This window comes from Ascidia mentula, chromosome 1 (assembly GCF_947561715.1).
Source record: "Ascidia mentula chromosome 1, kaAscMent1.1, whole genome shotgun sequence".
Taxonomy (NCBI): Eukaryota; Metazoa; Chordata; class Ascidiacea; order Phlebobranchia; family Ascidiidae; genus Ascidia; species Ascidia mentula.
In genome coordinates, this window is record NC_138566.1 from 10,193,787 (window position 1) to 10,204,820 (window position 11,034).

At 38.9% G+C, this 11,034-nt stretch overlaps 1 protein-coding gene across 3 annotated transcripts; it reads left to right on the plus strand.

Annotated features, from left to right (window-relative positions):
* Positions 1 to 320: 320 nt before the first annotated feature.
* Positions 321 to 10,715, plus strand: LOC145906963 (receptor-interacting serine/threonine-protein kinase 4-like). 3 transcript variants are annotated; one of them, XM_082994427.1, is made up of 8 exons: positions 321 to 540; positions 615 to 805; positions 1,363 to 1,836; positions 1,891 to 2,120; positions 2,182 to 2,373; positions 2,430 to 2,561; positions 2,620 to 2,679; positions 9,391 to 10,715. In XM_082994427.1, the coding sequence occupies exons 1-8, from the start codon at positions 514 to 516 to the stop codon at positions 10,176 to 10,178; spliced, it is 2,094 nt and encodes a 697-aa protein (XP_082850553.1). In that variant the 5' UTR covers positions 321 to 513; the 3' UTR covers positions 10,179 to 10,715. The 3 variants fall into 3 exon arrangements, with proteins under 3 accessions (XP_082850553.1, XP_082850539.1, XP_082850545.1); XM_082994413.1 differs by lacking the exon at positions 9,391 to 10,715 and adding an exon at positions 2,749 to 4,335; XM_082994419.1 differs by lacking the exons at positions 321 to 540; positions 615 to 805; positions 1,363 to 1,836; ... (2 more) ...; positions 2,430 to 2,561; positions 2,620 to 2,679 and adding exons at positions 6,853 to 7,177; positions 7,253 to 7,443; positions 8,007 to 8,480; ... (2 more) ...; positions 9,069 to 9,200; positions 9,262 to 9,321.
* The last annotated feature ends 319 nt before the right edge of the window (positions 10,716 to 11,034 follow it).

Consider the following 11,034-nt stretch of genomic DNA (forward strand, 5'->3'; position numbering starts at 1 on the left):
GGAAGAAGCAAGTCGTTATTTGCAGTGGTACAAATGTTTTTAGCACAAATCTATATTTACAGCACATTTGTCTCCGGATGACTAGTCATTCTTGACGCCTTCTTCTGTATTTGCTCCGCGGTGACCGGAGCCAGTGATGCGAAACACAGAAGAAAAACAAACGTTTGCAACTGAAGTGTTGCAAAAACGTGCTTAGCAAAACACAGTGAATTCGTTGCTTTATAACCAACAGAGACATAGATAGCAGTGAAAAACTTTACCTAAAAAAGACAGAAGAACACAAAAAAATTAAGACTGTACAGCTCTAATCATTAGTTAGCTTTATCGCCCATTTGGACTGTTTGCACAGAGCGATGGCCTGGTGTTACTGCAAACTGCTTGTTTAGGCTGCTTGTTGAGGGCGATGGCCTTGTTTGTATGATCTGAGCCTTGGAGCAAACTGCTCGTCCACTTGTGGTTTTTATTCCTTCATAATGTATCAAGTGCCCTAGGAAGTATAATATATCAAGGTGGATGGAACAAGAAGAACAAATTTCAAAGGTCAGCTCGTTTTGTGAAAGCACTATTCTTATATTGGCAAAGCAATATCAACCTTAATGACCTTTTCCCGTTAGGAATGGGAAAGCACTTTTTCAAGGGCGTTATATCGACTTAGTCCTGAAAGTTTTAAGACGAGTCCCCACATAGTCGACTACTTGGGTTGTGGATCGTTTGGTCATGTTCGCCGGTGTTACCATGAAGAGTACGATACAGTGGTGGCAAAATGTTACAACTTTGCAGGAAAACACAGCAAAGCACTTATCAAGTGAGGCATTCTGTAAAAACCGACTTTAAAAATGGAAAAATTGGGATCTAACCAAAACTGCAGATGCAGCCCTGGCGATCACTGCATGCTTTTGTAATCACACAAAAAAAGCAGTAGCTGTTTACTACAGGATCAACCCGACTTTTTATCCGGAATATATATTTCGCCCCTTCAGTTCCTTACAGAAAACACAATAAAATGATTTTTAAAAACGTCTGAAAAACAACAATAGTATAGAATGGGCTGTGTTTACTGTAAGGAACCGAAGATGCCTGTGGGGCGAAATGTACATTCCTGATAAAACGCCAGGCTGATCCTGTAGTAAAAAGCTACTGCTTTTTTTACTATAAAAAACTGTGTTTCTTTGTAATTGTATTGGGCATTTATTTGCAACGAATCTAGGATTTTGAAATATAGCCTACATTCTACAATCTACATGTACCGCAGTATTTTACTTGCATTGTTAATTTTTTTAGCTGAATTATGTACACGCAAACTATGGTATACTCAGTGTGATTTGAAAACCAACCGCAATAATGTAAATATTGTTTGGTTAGCGTTTCAAGGGAAGCAAACATTCTCAGCAAACTGTATCATGACAACATCGTCAAAGTTCTTGGCATCACGAGTTGGGGAAATTGCATCGCCATCATTATGGAGCACATCGATGGTGGATCATTGCATGAACTTACTTCATCGAAGAATATTCCAGATATATCTTCAGATATTTCGCTATGCATTATTAGGCAGTTGGCTTGTGGGTTAGATTATTTGCACAATTTCAAAAATGGCGCGTTTATTTGTCACGGCGATTTGAAACCATCCAATGTCTTATTTACCTTCAATTTCGTTGTGAAACTGGCTGATCTTGGATCGGCTAATATCAATAACGCAGAGGGAAACAGGGGTGGATCATTGTTGTTTGAATCCGTCCAGATCAAGGAATCAGGCCAGTACACATTAAGTTATGTCGCTCCAGAGTTCCTAAAAGACACCAAAGCAACCAGACAACCTTCGATGGACATTTACAGGTAAAAGTACTTGGGAAATAGAGTGGACGTTATTTATTAACAATATTTTTACAGTCTTTCGATGATAATTTACGAAATGTTGACCCGAAAGCCGGTCTACTTTGGTTCAAACGAAATTGCACTGTACGTGAATCTGTTGCATGGAAAGTTTCGACCCGACTTGGGGTTAATTGACGAACTTAAAGAAAAACTTTCCCATGGTCAAGACATCTTTGAATTTTTGAAAACCACGATGATCCGATGTTGGGACTCCGAACCCAGCAGACGTCCTTTGAGTTCAGAAAGTAAGAGGTTCAAATTCAAGTAAATATGCATTTTTCACTTATACAAGAATGTTGTTTATAGTTTTACGGGAGGCTTCCATACAAATGCAATCGTGCAATGGTCTCGTCATTCACCGCGAATGGAAAAAAATTACTAAAATCCTAAAGGGAAAGTCATCTGATATACTTCCAAAACATGCATGCGTTGACTTGACAAACTTCAACAACCAGTTCATTGAGATCCAGTCGTTTAACAAAGAAGAGAGTGTAATAAGTACGTGTGACAAATTAATCGTCTTGCAATTATGTGTCCTTGACATTTAATTTCAGGTTCAGTTTCTTCCCCTCCCGCTGAGAACAGTGCTGGATCTTCAGCATTCCGCCAACAAGCTTTTTCAGTGGGTGCCAGAACACCATCACCTGCCATAGACTCTCCAGCAAACCGAAATAACCAACACGCACGTGAGTAATGCCCTGAGTGCTATAGCTACCCACTTTTGTAAAATCCTGTGCTTTTTAGGATCGTTTTCACATTCTCCAGCTGGTTCAACTCCGACCATTGACCCAGAACTCTATTTGCGTAAGCTCAATTGGGTATTGCAGGCAAGCGTAAAAGAACGACTAAAACGTATTTTGTTATGCTTCTCAGAAATTGTTTCCAAGTCAAGTGAGAAAATTATGACGATGATCAAACAGAAGGATGACGAAAGAAATATCACAAAGCAATGCAATCATTTTCTGAACCAACTACGGGCAAGGTTGCCTACACGAAATCACTTCACCCTAACAATGAACTGCCTCGAAATTGTAGGAGGTTTGCAAGACAGATGCATATTTTCACTTGCCGTCGAGTTCATTGGGATGTCAATGAGCCTGTACGATGTCCTAAAAATCGGAAATTCCGAACGTCTGTTTTGGTCTGAGAAAATCTCAGCCACTTGCCGAAACCTTGCAGACGAAATGACGAAAAGATTCAAGGACGATGACGTCAGGGATAAACTCATGCCTGTGTTTGTCAGAGTCTTGGATAAAATAAGAAAGAGCAACATTGACTACACGGCAAAAGTTAGTTCATGTTACAACATACTGAAACACGTCGTTCATGTGTGTTGCGCAATCCATGACCATTCGCATTCTGAGAAGGCGGCTGAGCTGTGCTTTGAAGTCATTAGAGGTTTTAATACCTCGTCACCTTCACGTACCAACTCGTGTTCAACAGGACAGCTCTTCGACTACATTGGAGACATTTACGCCAAGTTAGGCAACAATGCTAGAGCACAAGACCTCTACAACGAAGCCATAGGAAATATTCAGGCTTCACACAAATGGACCAACCAAGCTATAAGCAAGGACCTATACATAGCGGCGGTCAAAGAAAAACTTAGTGAAATGCCACTGTCAGATGAGGTTTTCGAACCAGTAGAGGGCGAAGTATACGTGTAACTAATTCTTTATGATGTGCTTTAAAAACATCTTCGTGAGCTGAACAAATTTTTATACGTTCCTAACGTACATGAATATATTACCGGCGTATATTATTTGCCGTCCTAAAATAGCATTCGAAAAATGTTCCCATGACAAGCGGAAATTAAGGTGTCAATGTTTCTGTTTCTCTATGTTTTAGTTTTGACATGAAGTTGTTGTTTTAAGTGTGTGATAAAAATTTTATCGTCAAATTGTAATATATCGTCTAAATGGCAGTTGCTACGTATAGCTGGTCTTCAAACATAACAGAAGACTGAACAGTGCATGGCACTTTACCATTATAGCCCCATGGCCCAAATTCTAAGCAGAAGATTTATACGTTTTTTTTTCTTATTTTAAACTAAAAACTTTTACTTTCTGAAACCCATAACATATCAGAGTTCTCCATAATATTTCACTGTCTATATATTCCTGTTCACACTTCAATATTCTAAATATAAATCTTCAATTGTTAACTTTTTTCACTAAATCTTAAATCGTCTACGGTTTTGTTTTTTGTTTGTGGGCCAGCTATTATTCTTATGTAGCAATTTCTCCATCTTTTTGTCGTTTCTTTTATTTTGTGTTCCAAGTTGCCGTGACATATATCGTAGTTAGAAATGCTGCTGGCCTGAAAGTCATCATGAAAATCCTAAAAGATAATGAATCTTAACGAAGCAAATTAGAAATTGAAGCAAATCATAGCATTGCTTTCTTTGTTTGTCGCATTTTTATGTCCTAGTTTTGGCCATCATCATAAATACATAATGCTTTCAGATTAGTTATGCAAGGGGTGTTCAAAGTTCAGATCTCTGTGCGTTTTTTGGGTGGCCTACGACTGTGGTTTCAAGTTGTGATTCACTTACATACGGCCTTTCAAAGTTTAGATTAGACTTTTGGGTTAAAGCGAAGCCATGAAGTTGTTGTTTTGAGTGTGTTTAATGAAAATTTTCAGTCTGTTTATGTGTCGTCCAACTTTCAAAAAATGCCAAGTATATGTGGTCTTCAGAAGAAAACAAAAGACAGAATATGATAACTTTTTCTTGATAACTTTTTTTTTTCACTAATGTTAAATTTGTATGTCAATCATCATATTTCATGTGCTAATGTTGATTGTATGTCAATCTTATGAGTTTTCACAATTTTGCCACTTGATTTTTTGTATCGGAATTAAGATAAATGCAACGGTTTTTTGTCCGAATATGTAAAATCATTGCAATAAGAAGTCAGTAATAACTTCGTTTGCATTTTATATTATTGGACTAAAGTTAAAAATGTTTCTTTTGTCAAATTGGAAACCTTTACATGTAACCGAAATTAGCTTGTCTTCCTAACTTGGTTAACGCCTAGGCTACTCTGCACTAATGGCCTATCGCAGAGGCCTGGAGTCACACGACCAAGGTGGCTATTTTTATAATAAAATAGAAAAACGCTAATAAGTATAAAAGAATAAAACGATAAAAGCGCGAATAAAACAACGTTTGTTCTAAGACTTGCACAAAATACACATTCCACTACGACTAGCGTTCATCGACAATTACCACATAAGACCTCCCACCAAAAACAGTGTTTACCACACGCCACCACCAGAGAACTGTCTGCCCGCGTTTGCCACGCAAGCATGATCGCTCGGGCATATTAAAACGAGTAAAATTGCAAAATAGTTACAAATATATTATGAAGGTGAGTGTGAAAATAAACAAAGAAAAACATGTGAGTTTAAGTGAAGTGAAAATACAAAAAAAAAATAAAGCGTTTAAGTGAAGTGGACTATTTTAAGATAATGCATTCGCATCATCTACTTTAATACAGAACGCGTACGCGTACATTAATGACAACAGAGTACCTGAAACCAAAAACAAGTCAAGCATTCCTTCGTATTTTGCAATGAATTTTTTGTTGGTCAATATTTTGCCTCTAAATTGTTATTTGTGTCCACGGTTTTGTTTGTATTTAAAAAATGATGCTTTGCCAGGGAAATGCTGAACCCTAATAGTAACTCCCGCAGTATATTTCAATGTTCGGCCTAATCCGAATGTCGACACAAATATTGGTAGTAAATCCTACATGCAATAAGCATATCTCAACACTTTCCAACTTGCATGCACTTAACTCTACCAAAATCTTACAACGACGCACCCGAAAATAATTCATCTTGTCTATTTGTAGTGTTGACGGTATTTTTAGAGACGAATTCGCTTGTGTAATACGTTAATTCGTTTTTGTTTATCAAGGCCCACGGCTGGAAGGTCACGCAGTTTATCATCGAAGTAAAATTCGTCCAATGCCTCCCAAGCCTACGACGCCCCAACAATATTACGCATCGTTTGGAAAGTTCTGACTTCAAAATTATTTAACAACGGTGATTGGAATCGTGTAATGACGTTGGGATTCGTGAAACAAAATAAATTCTTTCTCTGATTGGCACTCTTTTGCAAAAGACTGACTTTTGTATTGTAAACAGTACACAAGCTTTCGCGATTTTCCCTCGCTTCGTCAGGTGTAAATGAACACAATGCGATACAAAAAAACAAGCGCAAGGCGGTCGAAGAAAAAAGGCACTGTAAACGATAAGCTGCCGTTAGCTGGCGTCGTCGTGTTGCTGCATCGTTCCTGCGGCATCGTCGTGTTGATAATGGCTCAGGAATCCCCAATCTCTGTTGAGCCCATCTTTGATAGCGTTGAAGCGGTTAATGTGGTGTTGCTCGGCCGTCTCCCTTGCTGATCTTGATTTCCCTTTAACTTTTTGCAAGACCATTACCCGCATGACGACGCATTGTGTTCATTTACACCTGACGAAGCGAGGGAAAATCGCGAAAGCTTGTGTACTGTTTACAATACAAAAGTCGGTCTTTTGCAAAAGAGTGCCAATCAGAGAAAGAATTTATCACATATAGACTGATACGGCAATTTAATAATGTGAAATAAAATGTGACCGCGAAACATACACCAAAAAAGTTAACGCACGAATAACGACACTAAAATGGTGTTTTGTTGTTATAGGGAAAAGGAAATCGTTATTTGCAGTGGTACAAATGTTTTTAGCTCAAATCCATATTTACAACATCCTTGTCTATGGGATTAGCGGCAAATCCTAAGCAGAGGAAAGAGTAGGGTTGAGATTATAGTAAGGTGCCCATGACTAGTGATTCGTGACGCCTTCTTTTGTGTTTGCCCCGCGGTGAACGGAGCCAGTGATGCGAAACGCAGAAGAAAAAAAACGTTTACAACTCAAGTGTTGCAAAAACGTGCCATGCAAAACACAGTGAATTCGTTGCTTTATAACGAACAGAGACATAGATATCAGTGAAAAACTTTACCTAATAAAGAAAGAAGAACACAAAAACACTTGGGACTGTACAGCTCTAAGTATTAGTTAGCTTTATCGCCCATTTTGATTGTTTGCAAAGGGCGATGGCTTAGTGTTAATACTTGTCTAACGTTGAGTGCAAACTGCTTGTTGAGGGCGATGGCCTTATTTGTCTGATCTGAGCCTTGGTGCAAACTGTTCGTCCAGTGGTTTTTTTGTGGTTTTCATTCCTTCATAATGTATCAAGTGCCCTAGGAAGTATAATATATCAAGGTGGATGGAACAAGAAGAACAAATTTCAGAGGTTAGCTCGTTTTGTGAAAGCACTATTCTTATAATGGCAAAGCAATATCCACCTTAATGACTTTTTCCCCGTCAGGAATGGGAAAGCACTTTTTCAAGGGCGTTATATCGACTTAGTCCTGAAAGTTTTAAGACGAGTCCCCACATAGTGGACTACTTGGGTTGTGGTTCGTTTGGTCATGTTCGCCGGTGTTACCATGAAGAGTACGATACAGTGGTGGCCAAATGTTACAACTTTGCAGGAAAACACAGCAAAGCACTTATTAAGTGAGGCATTCTGTAAAAACCGACTTTAAAAATTGAAAAATTGGGATCTAACCAAAACTGCAGATGCAGGCCTGGCGATCACTGCATGCTTTCGTAATCACACAAAAAAAGCAGTAGCTGTTTACTGCAGGATCAGCCTGGCTTTTTATCAGGAATATATATTTCGCCCCTTCAGTTCCTTACAGTAAACACAATAAAATGATTTTTAAAAACGTCTGAAAAACAACAATAGTATAGAATGGGCTGTGTTTACTGTAAGGAATTGAAGATGCCTGTGGGGAGAAATGTACATTCCTGATATAAAGCCAGGCTGATCCTGTAGTAAAAACCTACTGTTTTTTTTTACTATCAAAAACTGTATTTCTTTGTAATTGTATTGGACATTCTTTTGCAACGAATCTAGGATTTTGAAATATAGCCTACATTCTGCAATCTACATGTACAGCAGTATTTTACTTGCATTGTTAATTTTTTTAGTAGAATTATGTAGCCTACATGCAAACTATGGTATACTCAGTGTGATTTAAAAACCAACCGCAATAATGTAAATATTGTTTGGTTAGCGTTTCAAGGGAAGCAAACATTCTCAGCAAACTGTATCATGACAACATCGTTAAAGTTCTTGGCATCACGAGTTGGGGAAATTGCATCGCCATCATTATGGAGCACATCGATGGTGGATCATTGCATGAACTTACTTCATCGAAGAAAATTCCAGATATATCTTCAGATATTTCGCTATGCATTATTAAGCAGTTGGCTTGTGGGTTAGATTATTTGCACAATTTCAAAAATGGCGCGTTTATTTGTCACGGCGATTTGAAACCATCCAATGTCTTATTTACCTTCAATTTCGTTGTGAAGTTGGCTGATCTTGGCTCGGCTAATATCCATAACGCAGAGGGAAACAGGGGTGGATCATTGTTGTTTGAATCCGTCCAGATCAAGGAATCAGGCCAATACACATTAAGTTATGTCGCTCCAGAGTTCCTTAAAGACACCAAAGCAACCAGACAACCGTCGATGGACATTTACAGGTAAACGTACTTGGGAAATAGAGTTGGCGTTGTTTATTAACAACATTTTTACAGTCTTTCGATGATAATTTACGAAATGTTGACCCGAAAGCCCGTCTACTTTGGTTCAAACGGAATTGCACTGTACGTGAATCTGTTGCATGGAAAGTTTCGACCCGACTTGGGGTTAATTGACGAACTTAAAGAAAAACTTTCCCATGGTCAAGACATCTTTGAATTTTTGAAAACCACGATGATCCGATGTTGGGACCCCGAACCCAGCAAACGTCATTTGAGTTCAGAAAGTAAGAGGTTCGCGTAACATTTCTTAATTTCACTTTTACAAGAATGTTGTTTATAGTTTTACGGGAGGCTTCCATACAACTGCAATCGTGCAATGGTCTCGTCATTCACCGCGAATGGAAAAAAATGACTAAAATCCTAAAGGGAAAGTCATCTGATATACTTCCAAAACATGAATGCGTTGACTTGACGAAGTTCAACAACCAGTTCATTGAGATCCAGTCGTTCAACAAAGAAGAGAGTGCAATACGTACGCGTGACAAAATAATCGTCTTGCAATTATTTGTCCTCGACATTTAATTTCAGGTTCAGCTTCTTCCCCTCCCGCTGAGAACAGTGCTGGATCTTCAGCATTCCGCCAACAAGCGTTTTCATTGCGTGCCAGAACACCATCACCTGCCATAGACTCTCCAGTAAACAGAATTAACAAGCACTCACGTGAGTAATGCCCTGAGTGCTATAGCTACCCACTTTTGTAAAATCGTATGCTTTTCTTTAGGATCGTTTTCACTTTCTCAAGCTGATTTAACTCGGACCACTGACCCAGAACTCTATTTGCGTAAGCTCAATTGGGTATTGCAGGCAAGTGTTAAAGAACAACTAAAACGTATTTTGTTATGCTTCTCAGAAATTGTTTCCAAGTCAAGTGAGAAAATTATGATGATGATCAGACAGAAGGATGTCGAAAGAAACCTCACAAAGCAATGCAATCATTTTCTGAACCAACTACGGGCAAGGTTGCCTACACGAAATCACTTCACCCTGACAATGAACTGCCTCGAAATCGTCGGAGGTTTGAAAGGCAGATGTATGTTTTCACTTTCCATTGAGTTCATTGGGATGTCAATGAGCCTGTATGATGTCCTAAAAATCGGAAATTTTGAACGTCAGTTTTGGTGTGAGAAAATCTCAGCCACTTGCAGAAACCTTGCAGACGAAATGACGAAAAGATTCAAGGACGATGACGTCAGGGATAAACTCATGCCTGTGTTTGTCAGAGTGTTGGATAAAATAAGAAAGAGCAACATTGACTACACGGCAAAAGTCAGTTCATGCCACAACATACTGAAACACGTCGTTCATGTGTGTTGCGCAATCCATGACCATTCGCATTCTGAGAAGGCGGCTGAGCTGTGCTTTGAAGTCATTAGAGGTTTCAAAACCTCGTCACCTTCACGTACCAACTCGTGTTCAACAGGACAGCTCTTCGACTACATTGGAGATATTTACGCCAAGTTAGGAAACAATGCTAGAGCACAAGTCCTCTACAACGAAGCCATAGGAAGTATTCAGGCTTCACACGAATGGACCAACCAAGGTGTAAGCAAGGACCTGTACATAGCAGCGGTGGAAAAAAAACTTCGTGAAATGCAACTTTCAGATGAGGTTTTCGTAGGGGGCGAAGTCTACGTGTAACTAATTCTTTGAAGTCGCTGATGTTCCCATGACAAGCGACAATTAAGTTGTCAACGTTTTTACTTTTTTATGGTCTGGTTTTGTCATGAAGATGTTGCTTTAAGTGCATATCATGAAAATTTTACACACTGATATGTTGCTGTTCACCACTTCAATATTCAAAAAACAAATCTCTAATTGTTTACCTTTCTGCTAAATCTTAAATCGTCTACGGTTTTGTTTTGTGTTTGTGGGACAGCTATTATTCTTATGTAGCAATTTCTCCATCTTTTTGTCGTTTCTTTTATTTTGTGTTCCAAGTTGCCGTGACATATATCATAGTTAGAAATTCTGCTGGGCTGAAAGTCATCATAAAAGTCCCTAAAGATCATAAAAGGCAGCGATGAAAATTAGAGCATTCCTTTCTTTGTTTGTTGCACTTTTGACCACCATTATAAATACATGCTACATTTGGATTAGTTATGTAAGGGGTGTTCAAAATACGGATCTCAGTGACATTTTGAGTGGCTCACGATTGTGTTTCAAGTTGTGATTCTCTTACATACGGCCTTCCAAAAACTGGATTTGGCTTTTGGGTTGAAGCGACTTGCGTAGAACTTTATTAACTGAAAGAAAGTACAATACATAAACAGGGCACATAGTTTGGGCTCTACATTTTTCTAATCAATAAGGTTAATAACTTTGAAAGTAAGGTTCACAGGCTTCGCAATCAAGCTCTCGGTGAGGTGTGAACGACCCTGGGCTAACCAGGCCCAACGCTCTACCCACCGAGCAACAGGAGCTCAGTGGTTTCACGGGGTATATTGTGGCCAAAGTACACTGGTGCGCAAACGTACAAATTGTCAGGCGACCTTCA